Source organism: Podarcis melisellensis, assembly GCF_964234715.1.
Source record: "Podarcis melisellensis genome assembly, chromosome: 14".
NCBI classification, from domain to species: Eukaryota; Metazoa; Chordata; class Lepidosauria; order Squamata; family Lacertidae; genus Podarcis; species Podarcis melisellensis.
In genome coordinates, this window is record NC_138546.1 from 42,377,073 (window position 1) to 42,403,070 (window position 25,998).

The window sequence follows — 25,998 nt, forward strand, 5'->3', positions numbered from 1 at the left end:
AAAATACTGAATGGCCAGGGTGATTTGAGGATCATGCTCTCAGCCCTCATTTGGGAAACGGCCAGGCTTTTGAAAATGAAATAGGGCAACGTACTGTGGCATCATCTGAGCCAGAGGCAAAGGCATCTCCACTTGGGTAGTACCTATGCAGAGAACAGAAAGTGTGTTGCGTTAGAAATACAGGAATTAAAGATAATGTTTTCCCAACTTTTATTTGTTTTCTATATGCTGCATACAGGAACGTTACAGATATCCAGTAGCAGGTAAGTAAAACAAGGAACACATAGAGGTAAATGAGGCAGCAGTGGTAATCCAATATCTAAAAGCAGAAATTAGTAACACCAAAATTTGCCCCCTCACCCCCTCCCCTAGAGTTCACCTGGATAGGTTGGGGTTGAGGTGGAACTGCCACAGTTAAAATGGTCAAGACTTGAGAATTAGAGCACTGAATTATCACTTTCTGCGGTTATCTTACAGGGAAAAGTGGATCATGGCCCCAAAATTTATGAAATGCAGCTCTGACAGATTTCACCTGCACACCTGGCACATGGGATTGTAGATGGTCTCAAAGCAGGTGGCAGGTCAGCTCAGACACCTGTAACACTCGCCCACCCCAATGCCAACGTCTTTCATTTCTGCATAATGAATAAAGTTCCAAACTGTTTCTTCTAATTTTGGTAAAGAGAAACAGCCAATGTTGACAGCAAGCTCTGGCTCTTCACATATGCAAAACCAGAATTTTTGAGCCAGAACCCACAGTCTTTTCAAGCAAAGAAAAATGTAACATCTCATTTTCTCCCCCAAAGACACATACCAGAAAGCATACATTAATTAGTAATCTACTATTGATAATATGCCTATGTAATATCTATCTAGTTTTTTTTTTAAATAATAGCAATTGTTAGTATTTATCTATTTACATTATCTGTTGCAAAATTATTTCACTTGGATGATACAGTGCAAGTTCAATCAAAACGATTGCAAATCATTGCATTAATTGTAATCAAGCCTGTAAATGAAAAAGAGAGGCAATAGAAAATAAAAAGAGGGGCGATAGAAAAATGCACTGTACCTTACTTTTACAAAAGACTATAAAAAGGGAAATTGCTAATATTAAGATAGGGTTTTCTTTACAGAAAATCCTCTGCTCACATAACAGTGGATCTGGTAAGCCATGATAATTTTATAAGTGATTACTCCTATAAACCATAATCATGACAAGCTTGCTATTAAAATATCGTCAATGTCATGATGCAATGTGATGATGCACTAATTCTGTATTTCCTGCCTGAACCCCTGGAGAGCGACTGCCTGTCTGGTGCTGAATCTGTGTCGGCGGTTTGAATCCCTGCAATGGGATGAGCTCCTGTTGCTCGGTCCCTGCTCCTGCCAACCTAGCAGTTTGAAAGCAAGTCAAAGTGCAAGTAGATAAATAGGTACCACTCCAGTGGGAAGGTAAACGGCGTTTCTGTGCGCTGCATTGGTTCACCAGAAGCAGCTTAGTCATGCTGGCCACATGACCCTGAAGCTGTACCAGTAAAGCGAGATGAGCGCCGCAACCCCAGAGTCAGTCATGACTGGACCTAATGATCAGGGATCCCTTTACCTTTACCTTTTTACATAAATAAAACAACTCTGTGTGGCTCATAAAAGAACATTTTGAGGAGACAGCTGGACTGGAAAACAAGTACATTTAAAGCAAAGTCTATGACTTCAAAAGTACAGAGGTGCAAACTAGGGAATGCTGAGAAAGAGTTTTAATCTGCCATGTAATTAATTACCGGTAATTGCCAAGGCCTGCAAAATGCAACAATCCTTTAATCAAAAGCCAGTTCTCTTTGAATTTTCTCTTGGTCGTGCAGGATTGTGACAAAGTGATAGGAATGGCTCCGCCCACGAGGTCACTGTAGCGGGGGCCTTCCGCCCACCAGGCTACCCCTGCTATTGGCAAGCAAAGGTTTGTTCCGCAGGGCCAGTGCTGTTCATTGGCTAGAGACGCTGGTAGCTTTGATAGGCGGAGAGGAAAGCTGACCCTCCCACTTTCCCCCTTGTACATTATCCTCACAGGTATTTGGCTAGTCAGCACTAACGAACCATTTTTCGATGCAATCACATGAATGTGTGGTAACAGGACCTACTGACCTGACGCTATTGATATCCGATTCGTGGGTTTCAAATGACTGAATGCATTGGCCAGTCCTCATGTCCCAAACCATGGCTTTTTTATCACACCCCTAAAAAACAAAAGTCAATAAAGATTCAGTTATATCCTCAATAAGAATCAACGTAGATCGAGTGCCTTATGGAACCAATGGTGGTTTTTATGATGCTGTTTACTGTTTAATCATCAGGTTTATTTTGAAGGTCTGTTGCGATTTATAGTTTTATTTGCAAGTTGTCTTCAGTCTCAATTTCATCACAGAAAGGTGAAAAATGAAACACCCCCCTCATATACCGAGCCTAAGGCAAACTGCGGAAATATCAATGGTTCTCTGCACAGGGATTTACTTTAAAAAAATAAATGACTGAACTCACAGGTGGAGAATACTTTTATTTTCATGTATCTTTATTATTTGTAAAAGGAAACTTTGTACGAGTTAATACTTTATTGTCCTTTGGAAGCTGCACTATATCTTTGTCCTTTTGTCCTTTGTCCCTTTATGATTTGCATTTTTTATTCTTTGTTTTCTCTCATTTTGTTTTGCTTGCACTTTTTTTTAACCAAATCAATAAATATATTTTTAAACAGTGGGGATGGTTCTGTGAAGAGTTTTCCTACTTCTGCAATTTTTGCCACTAGAATATGAAGATCAATATGGCGCTGGCTTCCTTCCACATTCCAAGGGCATTCCAGAAAGTGCTGAGCTGCTTTCAGACCTGTTTTATGCCAAATATCAAATTATTTCAACAAGAAGAACTGCTATGCGACACCCCTTGCCAAGAGGGGTGAGATTAACCACAGGCCTTTTTCACCACCCCAGATGATCTCTGCTATTTTTCTAAATCACTGGTGGAGAACCCGTCCCACGGGCCTCAGAGTTTGACTTGCCAACAACCAGCAAGCCTTCCACAACAATGGAGTATGCTCAGAACACACTGGGCAGTTCTTGAAGTTTTATTCCGTCCTCTGCTTACCCTGCTGAGGACTGTTTGTACTTCTGCAAACCTTAGGATTCATTCGAGCCTGATGATATTTCCATGTTGTGCCTGGGTGGTACTGTTTTGGGTACATAAGTATACACACCTGCCGTTGATCTTTGGCAAGAGAAGAAACACTGGAGGTTTCCTCTGGAAGAATCACGCAGGGGGTAATTTTCTTCTGGAGGAAGCTGGGATGAGAAGATGCCACCATCACTGCCTCTGCCCCTGCCCAATCCACTAACCTCAGTTTTTCAATTGAGTGCCATTAATATGCTGGTATCTTTCCTTTTCAGTTACTACAAAGGAGGTGCAGAGATTATCTGGGTGCAGAGATGGACTGGGTATGTGCTAACCAAAGGCTTAATCCAGACAAACCAATTCAGGGAGGACATATAACCTGCTCTGAATTTCTGCATTTGCTCAGCTTTGTCTGGGACTCGAGTTGTGCCACCGTGAAGAAGGTGGAACTAGTCACAAGTTATATGGACCCTGTTCAGCTGCAGATTAGTCTACTGCAATGCATTCTGTGGGGGGCTGCTATTGGAGAGCACTCCGAAACTGAAGTTGGTACAAAATGCAGCAGACATAATGCTTTGGTCTATCTTCTTTTTGGATCATATTATGCCAAGCCTGTCCCATCTGCACTAGCCCCCCATTTATTTTGGGGCCCGATTCAAGACAAATTGGGTCTTGAAGAGTCCTCAATGGCTTGGGACTAGGACGACTGAAGAAACACCCATTGGGCGGCCAAGGGAGCTGCAGCTGAACAGTGGTTGAAATTTGGGGTTTGACTGGCTCCTTCCATTGATGCTTTTTTGGTGGACAATCAAAAGGTTCTCCATTTCACCAGCCTTTTCCTGGTTTTTTTGGGGTTATTTTTGCTATATGTTGCTGTTGCTGACAGTGTCAGTTTTGAGGTTCTATTCTGTGTGTTGTTAAGAGTGGTTTTACTGTTCTTAAATTTGTATTGTATCAGGATTGTGTTTTCCTTGTGTGCCTTTATGGGGGCTGAAAAGTAGTAGATAAAAGTTTCTAGAAAAGAAGTAACATTTGATTGCGAGAAGCAGCAGACACAGCTCCTAGGATTAACCGCCAACACAGCCCTGCTTTCAGTAAGCCATGAGAAGGGCTATATTCTCCTGAATCTCATTCTGCATTAGTGCAGCTGGGGAGACAACAGCAGCAGCTTTAATCGGGAGAAAGGGTACTTAGCAAAATATTACAAAATACTCTCTTCCACTAGGAGAGATTTTCATTTGCTTCATGTCTCCCCCTGCAATTCCCTCCCTCCATCCTGCATAAAGATTAATCTGCTTTTACCCCTGACACAAACGTGTTCCCTGTCTCTGAAGGAGCAAGGTCCAGGCACAAGACATCCGCTCCATGGCCGTGAAAACTCTGGAGAAGCTGTCCACTTTCAACATCCCAGAGAGCACAGGTGCCATCTCCACTAGCAGTCAAGATCTTTAGGAGAGAAGGGGGAAACAAAAGAAAACAACTGTTATTAAAAAGAAAGAAAGACACGATTTGTCAAAGACTTGTCTCCACTGATTCATGTTAAAGTTGGATTCTTTGTTTCACATTTTCACGGGTGCATCTGAGTCATTTCCCTTTCTTTTCTCATTCATTTGACTCACAGTTTCACGCTAAAGCAGCAGTTTGTGTTAAAAGTCTGGTCTTCAGCTGGTGGGGTGGGAGCCACCAGCAGGGGGCGCTATGACTAAGGTGGTTGGCATCATTGATAACACAACAATTTCCCTCTTTTCATTTTTAAAAAGGTAAAGGACCTGTGACAGTTAAGTCCAGTTGCGAATGACGCTCTTCTTGCTTTACTGACCGAGGGTGCCGACATTTGTCCGCAGACAGTTTTTCCAGGTCATGTGGCCAGTGTGACTAAGCCGCTTCTGGCAAAACCAGAGCAGCGCACGGAAACGCTGTTTACCTTCCCGCTGGAGCGGTACCTATTTATCTACTTGCACTTGGACATGCTTTCGAACTGCTAGGTTGGCAGGAGCAGGGACCAAGCAACCAGAACTCATCCTGTCGCAGGGATTCGAACCGCCGACCTTCCGATCAGCAAGCCCTAGGCTCAGTGGCTTAGACCACAGCACCACCCGCGTCCCTTAGTTTTTTAAACTACCTTAGTTTAAAAGGTAGTGTTTTTTTTAATGGTCTTTGTTTCTTTTCTTTTTTTAATAGCATGGAAATATTATATGAAGTGTATTTAACAGGTGTATCATGCCACAGCTTTGTAAAACACTGGATTGGTTGGCCAGCCACTCCTTTAGGAAACAGGCCTAGGCTCACCTCCTAAAAACTGATAGATGGTAACTTCAAACCTAACTTAGATTGAATTTTCTCTTGTTAGTGGAGCTTGCCATGCTACCAAGGGGTTTAGGGGAAGTGTCACCTGATATCAGGCCCTTGAGAAGTGGGCATGGTGTTGGAGAACCCAGATCAATTCCTCCAACTCTGCTTCACAGAAAGCAAACCTGCTCCAAGTAATTTACAATCTAAGAAGATGGGAGATGAGGAGAAAAGTGGTACGAGAAGGAAAGAATACGGGATTGCTCTAATTTCACACATGGGAAACGTCTGTGTGATTCTGGAGCGCCTGGTATTCTTCCAAGGCGAAATAGGAATTTCTGGTATTCACACTTTTAATAATAAAATATTTTGTGGCTTTAAAAGGCGAGGCTGAATATTTACTCTCTTTTGTTTTCAAAACGTTTGCTTCCAAATAACTCATTACTATGGAAATGTCCTGTACGGCACTCAGATAAAAATATTTATTTGGCTGACTGCTATTTCCCCCTTTTAACCAGCAAAGGGTGGGGGGAGAGAAACGATGAAGGCTACAGATTTAGTGAACATCTATTTTGCCTTTCAGTTTTATAATCCCTGCATTGTCAGCAGCTCAGCAAAACTCAAGATCGTTAGACTGGGTCAGTAATTGCCCCCTTGTGGTTGCATTTTAGAACCGTTTCTCTCATTAAAAAAAGGGCCTGATGTCATTTCTCTGCTCCTTGAACAGCCTTGTAAACAGGCAGCCCTAAAACACTGGGATGGTTTTGGGGCTGAAATGAAAATACTTTCCCTCTGCCTGGCAATCAACCTACAGTGGTACCTCGGGTTAAGAACTTAATTCGTTCTGGAGGTCTGTTTTTAACCTGAAGCTGTTCTTAACCTGAGGTACCACTTTAGCTAATGGAGCCTCCTGCTGCCACCGCCATGCAATTTCTGTTCTCATCCTGAAGCAAAGTTCTTAACCCGAGGTACTATTTCTGGGTTAGCGGAATCTGTAACCTGAAGTGTCTGTAACTGCCACTGTATTGGCAGGGTACTGAAAGAGACACTGCGTAGCAAACAGGTTAGACAGGAATACCTGGGAAAGATGGTTTGATTCCTCTTAATTTCAGCTGCAATAAAGGCTCCGTTCTATAAGCCACAGCACAGGCAATAAATCATGTTCCACAGCAGGCCCTAAACCAGTGTCTCCTAAACTCCCCCCTCCATAGATCCCTTGAAAATTGCTGAGGGTCTTGACAGACAATGATCTTCCGCCGGTTGTACAAATCGTAATACACGCTGCTAGATAAGCTACTGTATTTTTCGCTCTATAAGATGCACCAGACCACAAGACGCACCTAGTTTTTGGAGGAGGAAAACAAGAAAAAAAATATTCTGAATCTCAGAAGCCAGAACAGTAAGACGGATCGCTGCGCAGTGAAAGCAGTGATCCCTCTTGCTGTTCTGGCTTCTGTGATAGCTGCGCAGCCTGCATTCGCTCCATAAGACGCACACACATTTCCCCTTACTTTTTAGGAGGGAAAAAGTGAGTCTTATAGAGCAAAAGATACGGTATGTTTTTTAATTGCCATTCTGATGGCAGCTTTCCTTTCCTTTCCTATCTATTCTATTTTATTTTGATTTCCATCGAGTTTAAATTGTAATGCAACACAGTGCAATACATAAGAAACTGAAGCGTTTACATAAGAAACTGCCACCGTTATGTATACTGGCAGTTATTAATTGGTTGCCACCCTGTGAAGGTGCAGGATACAGATTTATTAAATAAAGTAAATACCATATTTTTCGGTCTATAAGATGCACCAGACCACAAGACGCACCTAGTTTTTGGAGGAGGAAAACAAGAAAAAAAATATTCTGAATCTCAGAAGCCAGAACAGCAAGAGGGATCGCTGCGCAGTGAAAGCAGCAATCCCTCTTGCTGTTCTGGCTTCTGGGATAGCTGCGCAGCCTGCATTCACTCCATAAGACGCACACACATTTCCCCTTACTGTTTAGGAGGGGAAAAGTGAGTCTTATAGAGCAGTGTTTTTCAACCACTGTTCCGTGGCACACTAGTGTGCCGCGAGATGTTGCCTGGTGTGCCGTGGGAAAATTTGAAAAATTTGAAAGATTTAAAAATAAAGTATTTTATAATTTTTCATATTTCTGTTTACTTACTATTTCATAATAAAGTAATTATAAAATACTTTCTTTGTGTTTATTTGATTCCTATTCAAGAGAATTACTTTATAAATAGTCAATATAGGCACAGAGTTAATTTTTTTAACATTTTCTAATGGTGGTGTGCCTCGTGATTTTTTTCATGAAACAAGTGTGCCTTTGCGCAAAAAAGGTTGAAAAACACTGTTATAGAGCAAAAAATACGGTAAATCTCTCTTCCATTTTATAACGGGTGTCTGCCTAAATATGGATTCCCACCACCGCCATCCCACTCTGCCCGCAAGCAATATATAAGAATATGTGAGGTGCTATTTTAGTGTTTTTCGCTGCAAAATCAAGAACAGGCTTATGTCTCTCTTCAACAGCTGTTTAAGCTCCAGCTGCTGCTATTCTGGGATGCAAGAAGCTCAGGGTAAGCTATTATTTCCCATTCTGAGGCTTCCAGTAATAACCTGAGATGATGAGGAGTGTCTGTTGCCACAGAAACTGGAGTCAAAGACCCACCTGTGGTGCTTAAATTGTAGCCTTAAAAGGCAGGTGTCTGGTGTAATCACAGCAAACACAGAGCCCAAATTAGATGGAGATGTAGACTTGGGGTGCTGTCTTCCCTGCTTATATCTGTGTGACACTAAAGCCTGCAACTTTTGGGTATTATGGGGACAGAACTCCCCAAACTGTATAGAAATTTATTCATGTATGCCACTACAGCAGCAGGAATGTTACTCGCCCAAAAATGGAAAGAAGAAGAAGTCTCAGCAAAAGAAAAATGGATACAAAAACTTACGGAATATGCAGAAATGGCCAAACTTACCAGAAAAGCAAGAAATCCAGATAACAAACTTTTTATGAAAGAATGGAAATGGTTTATGGAATATTTATAAATAAGCTGTAAAGAGATAAGAGCATTGGCAGGATTGTTGTAATAACCTGCAGTTTTATAAGAATATATATTTAAAGCAGATGAATAAATGAGCAAATTGAGTTAATTTGGATATGCAGAAAATATTTAAAAATAAATTTAAGGAACCGCAGAAAGAGGGGGAAGGAAGTTTTGAGATGTTAAAATGATTCTAAAATTATTGAAACGTATAAAATTGAAAATCATAAATAAAATAAAATACAGTGGTACCTCGGGTTACATACGCTTCAGGTTACATACACTTCAGGTTACAGACTCTGTTAACCCAGAAATAGTGCTTCAGGTTAAGAAATTTTCTTCAGGGTGAGAACAGAAATCGTGCTCCGGCGGTGCAGCAGCAGCAGGAGGCCCCATTGGCTATAGTGGTGCTTCAGGTTAAGAACAGTTTCAAGTTAAGAACGGACCTCCGGAACAAATTAAGTACTTAACCTGACCTGAAGTACCGCTGTAAAGCCTGCAACTTGAAATTTTTACGGCAATGAGAAACCTAAGGGCATACGCAAAGGGTCAGGAAAAGTTGTAGTGGAAAACTAGCAGAAACAAAACAAAACAAAACAAAACACAGAGCTGCGATTAAAGTTTCCAAATGGGAAAGTATGCCTTGCAATTTGTGAGAGGGGAGCCAGGGGTAAAAGGAAGTGGACCCCCCCCCCATCAGGAAGAGTGAAATTGGTTCAGAAGGGCAACACTGACTCACATAAGTGGCCACTATGTTTCACTGTGTCTCTCAGAATGTCCCTAGAATGGCCATTGCTCTAATGGGAGCTTTGAATTAATGCAGTGGTTATCAACCAGGGTACAATGGCACCCTGGAGTGCCTTGAACGATGGTCAGGGGTGCCGCGGGCAACACTGGCCTCTGTCCCTCTTTCCTTCCTTCCCTCCTCTGATGCCCTCTTGCGTTTCTGCCTCCCACAGGCTTGTTTATTGCAGCTGCCCCGGCTATAAGCTCTGCAGGTGAACGAATGGTGCCTCTGGAAGGCACCCCTCTTTGGGGCAAGGAGTGGCAGCTCAGAGACCAAGGACGGCAGCCCGAAGGACTCTCAAGGAGAGGGGAGAGGAGAGGAGAGGAGGCTGAGGGAACACTCCACCAGGGAGGGCGTTCGCAAAAGGGTGAGGGGCTGTCGGCTCTGCAGGCAAGGGGTGACATAACTGGGCTCCTGAGCCCCACAGGGGTGCCTCAGAAAGAATGGAGTTGGTCAAGGGAGCCTTAGGCTCAAAAAGGTTGAAAACCTCTGGATTACAGTGGTACCTCGGGTTAAGAAATTAATTCGTTCTGGAGGTCCGTTCTTAACCTGAAACTGTTCTTAAGTAAGCTGAAGCACCACTTTAGCTAATGGGGCCTCCCGTTGCTGCTGCACCACTGGAGCACAATTTCTGTTCTCATCCTGAAGCAAAGTTCTTAACCCAAGGTACTATTTCTGGGTTAGCGGAGTCTGTAACCTGAAGCCTTTGTAACCTGAAGCATCTGTAACCCAAGGTACCACTGTATTTTATTTTATTTTATTTTATTTTTTAATCCTTGAGAAGGTTCTGCCACCAAAAGGTCTACTTTTCTGTGGCTATGACTCTGAAGCTCATTTTTTTCTTTTTAGAAATCTATTTTTTTCTTTTTAGAAATCTGGATTTTCTCTTTGAGATTAGTTAGTTTGAGGAGGGGGGAGAGAATAGCATGCAGCTTCCTAGGACATTATCAACCATTTAGGACAGTAGGCTTCAACCCTCCGAAAGACAGGATGTGCCTTCAATCCACACACACATCTGAGGATCTCTTTTTTAACCATTCAATTGCTAAAGGCAGCATGGGAGGGCAGTGGTCTTGGTTCAGAAGGAAAGGATTAAATCCCCACTTCTTGCCCTGTGGTTCCAGTCCACATTGAAGGACCTGGAGCAGGGCTTTTGTGGAATTTCCTCCTTTTGGATACCCCCTAAGCTTCTAGAGAAGGGGTTCCCAAACTGTGGTCCATGGACCTCCAGCAGTCTGCAGATTTCATTCAGGTGATCCCAGAACCGGTCCAAGACATCTTGGCACCTGAGGCAGACCCCAAAATAGCACCCCCTCCCTGTCAGGGAAGAAAGGGTAAGGGGAGATCTACATTAGGAACAAACATGGGAGGTGAAGAAAGACTGACATTGTCAGTCCCCCATGGATACTGCCACCTGAGGCAGTCACCTTGCCTCATGGATGGGCCGGCCCTGAGGTGATCTGTGTTTCATTATGTCTCATAAAGTTAATAGGATGACAGAATTAATAAATTTAATCTTGGTAATATTGCTGTTAATAATGGCAGTGAGGCCCAGAAAGAACAAATGCCTCTTACTTTCATGTTATTATTTTAATGCGTTATTAAGCCTTGAAAGGGGCAGAGAGAAACAGGCGTGAAGTTTAACACAAGAGGCACATCTGTCGCCTTAACTATTAACTTTGATTTTCAATTGCATTTTTATTTGTTTATTACTTATATCGTATTTTATCGTACTGCAATCTGAATTTTGTGCAAATTCAAATTGTAATACATTATATCAATGAAAGAAAGAATCAAAATGCAATTAAAAAGCGCATCGCACCCAGCACAGTGCATTACAATATATACAACAGGAAGAAAAACAATTAAGTAGTCCACCAGCAATTTCCAAGTGGTCTGTGGGGCAGGGGGCATTTGGGAACCACTGCTCTATCCTGTGATCTTTAGACGCTTGCTTAAAACTTCCTTATTAATGAAGCCTTTCCCTGTAGTTTGATTCAGCCGCATTGTGCTTACTCCTGAAGATGCTTTCTGTGCTTTTGTGTTTTATTTTGAAATCTTACAAGTCTACTCCACCCTGGTATTTTGTATGCTGAGCTGTCTCAAAATTCCTACAACTGAATAAATAATGTAATGTTTGCTAGATCCAAGGCCAATAGAGGAGACAGTCAATATCATGCTCTGCCGATGTGGGAGACTATAATTCCCATCGCCTGTGACCACTGGTCATGCTGCTGGTCTGTCTTCTTCAACATGAACTATTTCAGACTCTCACGGACCCCCTTCTTCCTCTTTCTTCGTATGCAAGGGAAACAGATAACATCGAAAGCTTCCACTTTGGGTTTTTTAATAAACCGCGGTTTCCTGTTAAGCCTAAACTCAGCAAACTGGAATTTATTCTAACTCTGCAGGTTCAGATCCTGGTTCTGTCAACTAACCAGTTCCTTTATTTGGAAATCACACGGTGTGGAGGGAAAGGAATTCAATACATTGTGTTTACAAGAGTGAAGGCAAGAAGGATGCAACACAGCTCCCCGGGAGCAAAATAAAACCTTGCACCATCTCTCATGCACAGGTAAAGGTAAAGGGACCACTGACCATTAGGTCCAGTTATGGCCGACTCTGAGGTTGTGGCACTCATCTTGCTTTATTGGCTGAGGGTGCCAGTGTACAGCTTCTGGGTCATGTGGCCAGCATGACTAAGCCGCTTCTGGCGAACCAGAGCAGCGCACGGAAACGCCGTTTACCTTCCCGCCAGAGTGGTACCTATTTATCTACTTGCACTTTGACGTGCTTTCGAACTGCTAGGTTGGCAGGAGGAGGGACCAAGCAATGGGAGCTCACTCCATCGCCAGGGATTCGAACCGGCGACCTTCTGATCAGCAAGTCCTAGGCTCTGTGGTATAACCCACAGCACCAACCGCATCCCCAGGCACAGGTACGTCACTATAAATCTGTACTCAGCTGTCTACAACCAGCGTTTGCAAAGCTAAGCAGAGTCCAGTATGGTTTCCAATTGGATGAAGGACTGCATGTTGAGATTCCTGCATTACACGGGGTTAGACTAGATGGCCCTTGGGGTCCCTTCTAACTCGACAACTATGATTCTAATACTGGAGTGTACTTGCCTGCATATCCGAATTTGTGAAGCTGCAAGCCGACAGGTAATTGGTGTGCATGGCAACTGATTTCTTCTTGGCCGCCATATTCTCATTTTTTTCAAATGTCAGCGGATACACAGAGCACTTGTTGTCCAAACCCCTAGAGTTAAAAAAATGGTAAGAGAAAAATATATCACTTAAACATGGGTTGCACGAGCACTGACTGTTGGCAAGTTTTGCTTCCAGCTGTCCAGTTTCCATTTTGCTGTGGGTTTGCCTGTGGAACTCAGACCCACAGGGAAAGGCCCTGTTCCCATTCACTGGCTACTGCCTAAGGAGGCAGTGGAGCTGGGAAAAAGGAATAATGAGGACATGTGGCCTAAAGCAAGGCTTGAGGAGGTGGAAGGGAAGTCTGAAGTGAAGATAAATCCACTCCCTACAAGACGACTAGGAACATTTTTTACCCTATTTGTCCAATACACCATCTGGAAGGTCACAAATTCCCCCCCCCCCCTGCCTTTGGGAGTGACTTCATCCCCCTCCCCACAGACATATATCTTCAGGTGATACTTATAAATGAAGTGAGTCTGCAAGAAACAGAGCTCTCACTCTGCGGTGACACTTGTCCCTGTGGCGTTCCCTTCCTACCCTAGACAGATCTGCCAGTTCCACTCCTTTAGGAAAACTTAAGGAGTCAGTAAAACCATGATCTCCCCAGATATACTGTGATCTGTGGATTTCTCTCACTACCAAAATGCTACTTTCGAATTCTTGCTTCTTCTTTTTTTGTAATTTCTAAAAAAAAATCTAACTGTGGCTTTATAGTGGGATTGGTTTCACATCATTTTTTTATCAAAAGCTGCTTTTTTGGACACACGTGGGAAAGGTTTGGTTGTGTGTGTTTTTGTCTGTTTGCTTGCATTTGGGCACCTCTGAAGATATCGTAAACTAATTTTTCATCGTGTTTCCCAAGATCAAGGAGCAGATTTTCATCTATCTTTGGATATGACCGGAAGCCATTTTGAATCAAGATGCTGGACTGAACCTTTTGAAACTGTAGTGATTTTTTTTTTGGCCTCTTAGAATTTCCAAGGAGCGCTGGGGACAAACCATTAACAAGCACATAAAAGTCGGTCAATAATATTGTGAAGATCTCCCTGCACTTCCACAACAGATTTGCTTTCTCCTGGTCTAAGGCAGGAATTCAGTTATTTTATTTACCTATTAAGGCAATCTATTATTTATTTATGAAAACAATTCTCTCCTGCCTTATCTTCCAAAGAATCTCAAAGCAGCTAACAACACACACACCAAACACAATAAAACAAATCCAGCAGCCATCAAAATATACACAACCTAAGTCAGCATCAAAGTTATTGAGTTGGCCAAAAGCTTTACTAAAAAAGCCCATGCTGTCATCAGGTGCTTTAAGGCAGTCTTTTCCAACCTTGGGTCTCCAGCTGATTTTGGACTACAACTCCCATCATCCCTAGCTAGCAAGGGCAGTGGTTAGGGATGATGGGAATTGTAGTTCAAAAACAGCTGGAGACCCAAGGTTGGGAAACACTGCTTTAAGGAATACTGGAGGGAAGGAAACAGCTCCCTTGGCTCAATGCGACAATGAAAAAATGGCTTTAATCAGGAGGCTCCCACTTACCCACAAGCAATGGCACACCCTGAAGGGGCATAAGCGCATGCCATCACCCAAGTGCAAGGCATCGTCACCGCATGTTCCTGAAACACAAATCATCTCTTGAATCTTAAGGGTCAATTTGCAAATCCTTTCTATATCACTAAATGATAGTAAAGCTGGATTCTCTTATACAGTCATACCTTGGGATAAATATGCTTCAGGATAAGTATTTTTGGGTTGCGTTCCACGGCAACTCAGAAGTAACGGAGCACGTTACTTCCGGGTTTCGCCACACGCACATGCGCGGAAGCGGCGAAATGCGATCCATGCATGTGCAGGCGTGTCTTACGTTCTATTCAGGATGCAAACGGAGCTCCGGAACGGATCCCATTCACATCCCAAGGTACCACTGTACTGATTTTAAAAGATGGGAAGTGACTAGAAGTGTGTGATGTTTGTAACACGAGAGGAACTTATCAACAGCAGGCCTTGTTCCATCAGCGTTTTGGACCCTCTAGCACAAGCACGTCCAACTCCAAAGAGATTGTGATCTACTCACATTATAAAAATACTGGCTGTGATCTACCCATTGTTATTGACAGGCAAAGTTGTTGAGCTTTTTCAGGGTAGGCAAAGCTTTCTTTGGGGTGGTCACTAAGCATCTCGTGATCTACCACGATCTACCAAAGACGTTTGGTGATCTACCGGTAGATCACAATCAACCTGTTGGACATGCCTGCTCTAGCAGAATTGGAATGTGGGAATGTTTGTCCCACACTTGGCTCAGCTTCACATTGAAATGAACCAACTGGCTACCACCAAGGCCAACCAGAATTTGCAGGTCTTCAACATGGAATGGAAGACAAAGGGACAAAGACCCTTCTATTGCCCTCCCACGTTCATCGAACACATCCATTCTTTAGGCCTTGAGGGAAATCAGAAACGCAAGGAACTTACCTTATTGGTAGTGAAGGCATCCCAAACAATCACCTTCCCATCCTATGAAAAGCAAAGAGGGATTATAAATTTCTTGAACAAGGAGAAATATTTTGAAGTCTTACTGCAGTTCTCTCTGTTCATGTTCCAGCCTAAAATCAAAAGGTTTGTGCAGGAGGGGTGAAATGGTGGTAACAATCCCTTCAATGCAACATCAGGTCTTCTAGGCCTAAAGTATGGGTAGCCCACATTTTGTGGGACTTCCAACTCCCATCAGCCCCAGCCAGCAAGGTTGATGGTCAGATGAATCAAAAACAACTGGAGGACACAGCACTGGTTACCCTCAGTCTATTCTAAACCAGGCCCTTGGCTGGTTACCACCAAGGCCCTATGCTAAACTAGACTCACAACTGAAGTCAGCCTGGAAAGATGGCACTAGACTTCAGCCTGGAGATGCTATCAATCACACATCTCTCCACCTCTTCCATTGGGTGGGGTCCTTTACATGAAAACCTTTGCCCTGAGAAAAAACTTCGCCCTTTCGATTATTTTTAGCAGAGGAAACAGATGTAAAATTGTTAACCAATTCAGGAAACTTTGTCCCCGCTCTGAATTTTGTCTTCACGATACCTTCACGTACCCTGTGTGATCCTGCAACACCATGACACCACATTCAAAATACAAGCCCAACAGTTCCAGGAACAAACAGGAAGATGCGACCAGTGTTTACAAAATTGCCTCAGAGCAGTTAGTCAAGAAGGTTTGTGAGCTGGCATGAAAGAAAGCTGGGTACCATCGATTTGTTATCAGCAAAATGAAACAGAATTGTTGTAACTCAAATTAGGAAAAAAAGACGAGTTTTGAAAAATAAGTGCATTATGCCCTCTGAATTGACGCAAACGCTTGCATTCATGCCATTTCTGCATTTGCTGAAAACATGACGATTTTGTTGAGGTCTTTGCTGGCCATCCTTACCATTTGGCTATTTTTAACTACACACTGTTGATTATTACATAAGCAAAAGCAGTATATAAGTATTTTGATAAATAAATTAGGGTACGAAAGAGGCTTTTTACCTGCCATTATTATAGCCTTTGGCCTCTGCAGAATGACAGAAAACCCTGTCTCTGTCTTCAGGGAAATAACTAGGAAGATTATGCCAAGAAAGAAGTTAAACGAGAGACGATGGGGAACAGGGTGAGATGTTTTTATGTCCAACAAATAAGGACCCAGATAATCAAATCTTAACTTGCTGGTTTGAGGCAGTATTTATATAGTCCAAAGCACTCTAAATGTCATGAAAACTAGTGGAAGTTATGAAAGAGTTAAACATTGTCTCAGAGGATGGCAAGCTATTACTGGTTAGTGCAGACGACACTGTAGAATAAGTATCTGGAAGAAGGCAATGCCCTACATTTCTAAATAAACACACAATCTTGTCAAACGTTAAAGACTAAGCAAGACAATTTTCTTCCCAGTTAGATTGTTCCTCTGCATACTAACAAACCCTCAAGACAATGACATCATCTCTCTTTACCTGGGAAGAGCTGACAATTCTTCTTTTATCTTTGCACCAGTCCATGCAGAGGACTTTGTTGCCATGGCCTTTCAGCGTCCTTCTTGTCTTCATCACAAACTGACCCAAGGCCTCCACACGCTCTGCCACCTGATGAACTGCAGGGAATTCAAGACAGAGAGTCACTGTGTGCTTTGGCAATGCATGCAAAGATCCAAGATGATGCTCCCATGTTAAGGGAAAGGTTGTCAACAGGCCTAAAGCCTCAGCTGTTGTGGTCAAGGGGCCTCAGGGGTGTGGAATTGTTGCAGAGAATGAAATAGAAATGATTTTATGGCATACTAATAAAGGGGTGGGGACGCGGGTGGCGCTGTGGGTTAAACCACTGAGCCTAGGGCTTGCCGATCAGAGATTTGCATGGCGGGCAATGAAACAACTGTGTATCTTGTGCTGCCTCTTAAATAATGAGGCAAGAGAAAGATTTTTAGCACCTATAATGACAAGGTTCCCTAGCCAGAATCCCTCTGACCTGATTTTATATCTCCTCACAGACACAGATAAGTATGTGACCTGGCGTGTAGCACTCTTTGCAACTGCCGCTAAGAAAATTAGAGCAAATTATATAGCCAAGGTAGCCACCAACTGCAAAGGAGATGAATTTATTTGACCCTATTTACATCAAGCTATTCCTGCCAACCTAGCAGTTCGAAAGCACGTCAAAGTGCAAGTAGACAAATAGGTACCACTCTGGCGGGAAGTCAGCCACAACAGGACCTAATGGTCAGGGGTCCCTTTACCTTTACCTTACATCAAGCTATATTCAATCTTTATCACCAAACTCCGAATATAATTGCACACTGTATCAATTAACATTATTTTTTAATATATTAGTGGCCATGTGATAATTTTAGCTTATAAATTGTATTGTTTAATGTCTTAATTTGTATATTAAGGTACTTTTATAGCTCTGTTTAGAGTAGGTTATGTCTTGATAATATAAATGTTTTAAGTTTTCTATATCAATCCAGTATATTTTCTTTTATTTGTTGAATGATTCTGTGTACGTTGCGGCAGCCTTTGGCTATGTGCAATAAAACTGACTGACTGACTGAAACTGTGACCCACTTGTTCTCCATTGGATCTGGAGTGTGATGGGGCAGGTAAAAAGACGTGGGGAAGAGGGGCTTCCATGGGGGAGACAGCTGTGGCTGCTTCATCTCCCCCTTTTACTACAGAATTTAAAGTTGCAGCACAAACCTCTGACTTACAACTTTAGCAAAGTGTGCATGCCTAAAGTTCAAGGCAGGCCTCTGCTTTCTACTGGTGGAACACAATGGTCCCAAATACTGTTTGGGCACCAACTCTTATTTCCTGAACTGGCAGGGCTGTCATTTTATTTTATTTTTGGACAGGACTCCTGGACTCACTAATGATGGGCAATGCTTTATATATGACTTATTTGGCTGCAGCTCAAACAACCCTTTCCTCCCTCTTTTTAAAGTTACTCATTGATTTATTAGCCTTTCGGTCATCATCCTAAAAGGAAAGCACTCAGTTGCATCTCCCTGAAAGAAGGAAAGATCCTCTTTTCAGCTGCAAAACTGAGACGAACATCCCCGCATAGCAAAAGCCACAGCCAAAGACCACCGTTGGACCATTTTCTAACTATAAAGCCTTAGAACCTATTGGGACCCCATATTCAGTGATTCTCAAGTAGCATTTAGTGGCTCCCATATCTAGTGCTTCCTATACCTGTTTTGTTATCAACATACTTCTACACAATCATCTCAAGGTGATGTACAAGAAAAAAAGCAGTTAAAAACACAAAGAAGTGATCCATTTAAAAAAATTGAACAATACAAAATAGACGCTGGTGGCAAAGACACACCTTTGCAACTGGTAAGGCCTGCCAGAAGAAAAATGTCATCAATTTAAATCCTAGGATTCAGGATCTGAGGGTCTAATAGTTATTTCCTATTTCCTTTATTTCACTAAATTCATAAATGATGGTTTTAAAAAATCAAAACAGTTTACAAAAAGATAAAACAATAAAATTGTGATTTATTTATTTTTACAACCATACTTAAAAACAAGCAAAAGTTTAAATACTAAAACAAACTGCCTCGACTTTCTGAGCATCAGGGTAGGCTTGCCTGAAGAAGGATGTTATTAGCAGGAGCCTAAAAGAGTACAAGGGACGCGGGTGGCGCTGTGGGTTAAACCACAGAGCCTAGGGCTTGCCGATCAGAAGGTCAGCGGTTCGAATCCCTGTGATGGGGTGAGCTCCCGTTGCTCGGTCCCAGCTCCTGCCAACCTAGCAGTTTGAAAGCACATCAAAATGCAAGTAGATAAATAGGTACCGCTCCGGCAGGAAGGTAAACGGCGTTTCCGTGCGCTGCTCTGGTTCGCCAGAAGTGGCTTAGTCATGCTGGCCACATGACCCAGAAGCTGAACGCCGGTTCCCTCGGCCAGTAAAGCGAGATGAGCGCTGCAACCCCTGAGTTGGTCACGACTGGACCTAATGGTCAGGGGTCCATTTACCTTTAAAAGAGTACAGTAAAGGCAGCTGCTTGATCTCAATAGGTAAGGAGTTCCGAAGTGTAGGTGCCACCTCATTATACAGTGGGGCTCTTGCAACAATGGAACGGGCACCTGCAGCAGTGCCAATTCTGTCGTTTGAAGCAGTCGAGTGGGCACATGTGGGGATAGACAAACTGGTCCCAAGTTGTTAATAGTCACACTTTGAACCTGGCCCGGTAGCAAATTGTTAACCAGTACAGGTATGTTCTAAATCTCTGAAGTTTAGGAGAAACCCAGGCAACTATTTTCCTTGCAAGTAGATTTTCTGGTAGAGCAGAGTGAGGAGCTTGTGGCTTCCTAGATGTTATAGGACTACAACTCCCATCATCCCTGACCACTGGCCATGCTTCAAGTCAGACGGTGAAGCTTTAAGGCTCTAGTTATCCACAAGAGAGCAGAGCCTGGAAACAGGAGTCTGAGCACAGGTATAAAAAGGCTTATCCACACTTGCCTTTCCAGGCAAGGTCCACACTTTAAAGCTTGGACCCTTTTTTTTCTTTTTGCTGCAGAGCTTTTCCCTCGAAAACCTGCTCTTTATCCAGGTGGAGAAATCGAAGTTGGAAACAGAACTGTTGGACCTAAGACCAAGGTACTTTCAAGAATGTATAACTTGCTGTTGAAATGGAATACACAAGACGAAATGGTTAAATCGGCTATGATAAAATGGGCACAGGATATTGGGCATAACATTATGTTTGAGGATTGGGAAAGGTTGTGGACCACTGGGCTGAACTTTACTGCATGTAATGCTTTGAAAGAAAATGTAATGAAAATTATATACAGATGGTACATGACCCCAGTTAAACTTGCTAAAATATACCATTCGTCAGACAATAAATGTTGGAAATGTAAGGAAAATGAAGGAACATTTTACCACCTCTGGTGGACTTGCCCTAAGGTGAAGGCCTTCTGGGAAATGATATATAATGAGTTGAAAAAGGTGTTTAAGTATACCTTTACCAAGAAACCAGAGGCCTTTCTTCTGGGCATTGTCGACCAGAAGGTGTTAAAGAAAGATAGAACATTTTTTATGTATGCGACAACAGCAGCAAGGATATTACTCGCTAAGAATTGGAAAACTCAAGATCTACCCACACTGGAAGAATGGCAGATGCAACTGATGGACTATATGCAACTGGCGGAGATGACTGGCAGAATCCGAGACCTGGGAGAAGAAAGGATGGAAGAAGACTGGAAGAAATTCAAGATTTATTTACAAAAATATTATGATTTATCGGAATGTTAAAAAAGATGCTTAGTTATAAATAATTGGCCATCACTAAAATAGATCAGGAACTGATGATAAGAGAGATTAAGAGAAACAAATTTGCAGGAGAACAATTTTATTGTAATTAAATAAGCGGTTTTAAAATTTGGAAATAAGATGATAATTTGCTGGACAAAATTTATCAATGATGCAAATGGGAGTGGGAGGCGTGAGGAAGCTCAAAGAGGATATGAAATTTTGTTAAACAAAGTAATATTGTATACTGTTATTGGATGTTTTCTTTCTTTCTGTAAAAACCTTAATAAATATTTATTTAAAAAAAAAAAACCTGCTCTTTAAAGCTCAATTGGAGCAAACTGCAATCCGAATGGACTTTTGCTCAGACTTGTGTCTGGAAAGGTCAGGGCAATAGATAAGTGGGAATAATCCCTAAGAGTTGCTCACTTGTCGCTCTCCATGGTCCTGCATCTCCTGATCTTGCCTTGATGCCTTCCCTCTGACGCATCATGACACATTCCTTAGCATTTTGATTGATTATTTTTATTGACAGTTCTTTTGCTTTATTGGATTCTAGCCTTGATTTTAATGAGTTGTTGTTGTTTGCTTAGTAAACCACTTTAGAGGGGTTGTTTGTTTTGGGGGGTTTTTTGTATATTAAGCAACCTCCAAATTGATTAAATAAAGAAATAACGGTTAACAGGAAAGTATGTTTAAAGCTCGCATGCTCACAAATTTATTGACAGCCGCACAAATTATGATACCTAGGAAGTGGAAGGGCAAGCAGAATATAAAATGGAAAAATGGTATAAAGAGGTGTGGGAGATAGTTATTAATGATAAATTAACATGTGCCATTAAGGTAAGATGGGGAATATGCAGGCGAAATTATTTTGAGGAGATATGGAGTGTGTCTGTAGAATTTGTATTGCTAAAACAGAAAGGGGTCAAACCATTGCAAGAGGTGTTGAAATTTTGGAAGGTTGGATAGTTACAATGGAATAGTCTCAGGGGTGGGGTGCACATTTTTATTCTTATTATTCTTATGTATGATTATTACTTTGTCAAAAAATAATAATTAAAAAGGGGGAAAGTAAAGTGTTCATTTCATCTGAACAACAACAACAAAAAGTAATAAAATACTTGAGGCTGCAGCCCTGTACATGCTTACTTGGGAGTAAAGCCCATTGAACTCAATAGGACTGAATATTTATGTTGACACTTTAAAGATGTAAGAACAGCGTCCTGCTTCTACAAAGGCTGAACAGATGCTCCCAGAAAGTCCGAAATCAGGAATGAGTTGGTCACCATGTACACCTCAACTTTGGGTGCCCATTTGCAAACAGGGGGGAACTGTTCTGGATCCCATGCACACAAACATGCAGCCTCCCTCTTGCCCCCTTCCCCACCAATGACACTTAAAAATGTAATTTGGGTGTCCCCACCCTGCAAGTCTCAATGGGCATGCGCAGCGGGCAGGGGCTAATCTTACAGAAAAGTAGAAAAGAGAGGGGGGAGAGGGAAATAGCCTTTTCCCTCCAGCTGCAATTTCTAGGAAGATCAAACCCCACCTCAGTCCATAACAATCAGTCAGGCTTGAAAAAAAGTCTTTCATTGGCTCCAATAGAAAGCTTTTTCAAGTCTACCAGCAACATGAGAGGGACACAGAGCCAGTAGCAATGGGGTCTTTTTTTAAAAAAAAAAGTATTAAAGATTTTCAAGAAATACAAAGGAACGTGCAATGTCTCTTTTTTGTTGTTAAGATTATAAAGTCTTTTGGTTACGTTCAGCGTAGGATAACATGCAATTAGGTTTGAAAAAAGTATTATATTGTCTACAATACAAGGTTTATTATTAAATGAATTGTGGTGTTGGTAGGATCTGGGGGCAGATGGATTACCGCTGGGCAAGCTGCTTTCAAGCCTAATTTCAGCAGGTGGGGTGAAGGGAATGGGACCCAGCAGGCTCTTGCAGGTGCAAGCACACCTGTGAGTGTTGTGCTGGCATCCCCATGCAAATCTAAAAAACAGATGGCAGGGATGGTGAGCCTGTGACCCTACAGATGCTGGACTACAACTCCCATCAGCCCCAGCCAGCATGCCCCCCACAGAGCCATGGATTATGGGAGTTGTGATTTAGCAACATCTGGAGGGCCACAGGTTCCCAAAGCACAGCTCTGAATGCTGTTATTCTTCTCAGGCAACTTAAAAGTTTCCCTGCCTTCCCAAATAGCAAATGCCCCTCCATCTTCCAGCCCTGTAAAGCAGCCTTTGCCAACTATGCGCCCTCCAGATGTTTTGGCATGTAGATCCCATCAGCCCCAGGCACCACAGCTAAGGGGTTGGCAAAGGGCTGCTCTAAAGAGCTCTGGAAACAAGCAAAGCTGGGGAATCCTCTCCTTTGTCAGGAAGTCAATCTACCATCCTGTTTGCAATGTTTGCAGACAGCAGCAGATGGATTTAATCAAGCAGGGCTTTTAAGACAGCAGAGTGGATTTTCTTCCTTCTTTTTTTAATGCAACGGTTAAATAAAAGACAGGTGCCCTGCGGCTTGCCCCTGCCCCTGTTTTTCAGTGGGTCGCCTTAAATACTCTCTCCTGGCCTGGATCTGGCTACCATTATTACAGGAACCGAGCATCAAGCTCAGCCTTGCGTGCACATCCGCCTCTTGCATTCCCTGGCATGTTTACATCTCACCAAAACACCCCCAACCCCCACGAATAAACACATATCTGCTTCTGAGGATCAGGCATCCAGCGACGACAGGGGATAGTCCATTCCTCCTGCCTCGATAAATAAATAGCTTTTATTTATAGCCCCCGCCCCACTTTATTTTCAGGCTTTCAGATGCAAAGGCAGCAGCTAGCTAGCTAGCGATGCTGCTGGATGATGACGATGCGAAGGGCGATTTCCTTGCAGCCACGCTCGGAAAAACCACAACACGGGGAGGGGTAGGAGATGGATGCGGAGGGAGGGGGAGGCAGGATCCCCGGATCCCCACCCCCGATCTCCCATCGAACAAGCCCAGCACCCCACCCTACCCCCCCAGGATCCTTGGGCCACCCCCCCCCCCCAGAATTGCTCCTATGATGCGCAGCTCCCTGCTCCCATCTCTCCCTCTCCTGCCATCTCTGCTTCGGATGGAGGACAGCCTCTCCAAGGCAGCCCAGCGCCCCCCCCCGCCACCCCCTCCCCGGCCCCCGACTCACGCTCCACGTCGTGCAGCTTGGCCCTCTCCTCCTCCAGCTTGCCCTTGAGGCTCTCGGCCTCGGTCTTCAGCGACGCCAGGGTCTCGTTCTCCTTCAGCCCCTCGGTTGCCATCTTTGCAAGGAGGAGAGGGGGAAAGAGACAGTGAGGCGGGAGGAGGAGGAGGAGCAGCAGCAGCAACAGCTCCGGATCCGCCCAGCGAGCTGGGAAGAGGGAGGCCCCGCCCTCCTCGACGCTGATTGGCGCGCCGGAGGCAAGGCGGACGCTTGTCCCAATCGGGCTAGGCAGGGCCGGCCGGGCGGAGGCATCTTCTCCCTGCACGTTAAGCGGGAGGGGACCGGGCAGCGTGGGAACTTGGTTGGTTTGAGCATCATATGAGCAATAATGCCGGCTGTGGCATACCTGCCCCCCTCCCCATAATTGCTCATTTGATGTGGCACATGCACACTGTTAAGTTGTGGGTGAACATAGCAGACGAAGCAGCAATTCTTCAAACAGCTCTTGTTTATTCACAGGCCAGAACAGAACTGAACTGAAAGGTTCAGCCAGCCTGCTTATATAGAGCTCCACTAGAACGCAACAGTAACCACTTTCTGTAACTATCCAATCACTGAATGTCATTTTCAATCCCTTATTTGCATATGTGGACCTGAGTGAAAACTATCTACAGTATCCCCCTGCTGGCCCAGGGTGAGAACTTCAGTACATAACACACACTATTTGAATGGCACTGCCCATTAACTCTGGGGGGCCTAGCACCCTTAAATATTTAACCGGGGCCCCAAGGCCCCTTGTTGACTAGGAGCTGGCTCCTATGCATGGAATCATAGATTTGGAAGGGATCATCTAGTCCCATGGTTCCCAATGTGGGGCACAATCCCCATATGGGGCAATTTGATTTATAGGGGGGGCAATTCAAGAATTTCCTCAATTCAACATTTCATCATAGAGTAGCTCCATCCCCTTAATTGTTTTGATTGCTCTTTCCTGAAACTTTTTCATCTCTGTGTTCTCCCTCTTGAAGTGATACTCAAGGTGATGTACAAGAAAACTAGCAAAAGTTAAAAACACCAAGAAATGATCCATTTTAAAAAATAATACAAAATAGACACTGGTAGCAAAGACACACCTTTGCAGCTGGGAAAGCCTGCCAGAAGAAAAATGTCTTCAGTTTAAATCCTGGGGTTCAGGATCTGAGGGTCTAATAGTTATTTCTTTTTTTTATTATTTCATGTAATTTATAAATAATGGTTTAAAAAATTAAAACAGTTTACAAAAAGATAAAACAATAAAATCGAGATTTTTTTTTACAACCATACTTATTGAAGTGATATTCTGATTTGTTTCAATTAGGTTTATGTGGGGTTTTTTTTCTCTTTCTCTTTCTCATTGCATTTTATTTTTGTAAAACACTTTGGGACATTCCGTTGCAGGAAGCAATTCATTAACTCATAACAGCATATGTGTACTTGGAAACTTCCAGTGGGACTGAGTCCCAAGGAAACATATGCTCTATCCGATAAATTTACAGTTTACAGTCATACCTCAGGTTACAGACGCTTCAAGTTTATACATTTTTGGGTTGCGCACCGCGCGAAATCCGGAAGTACCAGAACAGGTTACTTCCGGGTTCCAGTACTTGCACATGTGAAATAACACTAAATCACGGTTTGTGCGCAGACGCGGCTCTGCGGGTTGCGAACGTGCCTCCCACACGGATCACATTCACAACCCGAGCGTCCACTGTATCTTATATATTCCCCACCTTCCTAATTTTTTTAACCCAATGTTGTACCAGCTCCTCCCCGCACCCACACATTCCACCCCCAAAATCAGTATGCAGCATAGGTTCGTTGAAGACCATTTTAAAAACCCAGTGAAATAGAAACAACCACATACCATTTCCACACATAGTGAGCAGTAGCTGACTTTTTCCGATTTGCGGTATATCTCCCGGAGGGCTCTGTCTTTGGAACAATTGTCGCATGGGCCAAACACATTGGCCAAAAAGGTCTGGTCACACATCTTAGCTGGGAGTTGGAACTGAAAGGGACAAGAGGCGGGTGGAAGAGGTAGGTGCTTGAGAATGATGCACGAAGCATTTCGCCAGTGCTGGCCCAGCCCACATTTGTACACAACACACATTTAAAGCACAGGGCTTCCCTCCACCCCAAAGACTCCTGGGAACTTCAGTTTACTCCTCAAAGAACTACAATTCCCAGCACCCTTCCATACTGCTCAACAACCCTGATTTAAGTGGGACATCAGAGAATTACAGAAGCCATCTCAGCTTCTGACTGGATCCTGGAATGTCCCTCTTTTTGGTCCACCCAACCCAAAGGTGCTTATTTTTTTTGGGGGGGGGATAAATCAGATGGAAATTCCCAGGTGTCAAAACAGGTTATTTATGTATGCCACTACTGCGGCCTGTGTTTTGTTAGGTCAAGAATGGAAAACAAAAGAATGGCAACTTAAACCGATGGAATATGCGCAGCTTGCAGATTTAACATATAGAATAAGAGAA

General features: G+C 43.2%; 1 protein-coding gene across 2 annotated transcripts in view; it reads right to left on the reverse strand.

Moving 5' to 3' along the window:
• Positions 1-25,514, reverse strand: part of GNB5 (G protein subunit beta 5) — a 34,415-nt gene extending 8,901 nt beyond the window's left edge. The window contains exons 1-9 of one of the 2 annotated variants that reach the window (XM_081888730.1): positions 25,374-25,514; positions 23,477-23,588; positions 16,486-16,622; positions 14,970-15,011; positions 14,037-14,113; positions 12,407-12,539; positions 4,462-4,605; positions 2,143-2,234; positions 95-143 (exon numbers count right to left, since the gene is read on the reverse strand). In XM_081888730.1, the coding sequence (XP_081744856.1) occupies positions 95-143; positions 2,143-2,234; positions 4,462-4,605; positions 12,407-12,539; positions 14,037-14,113; positions 14,970-15,011; positions 16,486-16,622; positions 23,477-23,588; positions 25,374-25,499 (912 nt within the window). In that variant the 5' untranslated portion in view covers positions 25,500-25,514. Of the gene's footprint in view, positions 1-94; positions 144-2,142; positions 2,235-4,461; positions 4,606-12,406; positions 12,540-14,036; positions 14,114-14,969; positions 15,012-16,485; positions 16,623-23,476; positions 23,632-25,373 lie in introns of those variants that run through there. The other variant, XM_081888729.1, reaches the window with a different exon arrangement.
• Positions 25,515-25,998: the final 484 nt, after the last annotated feature.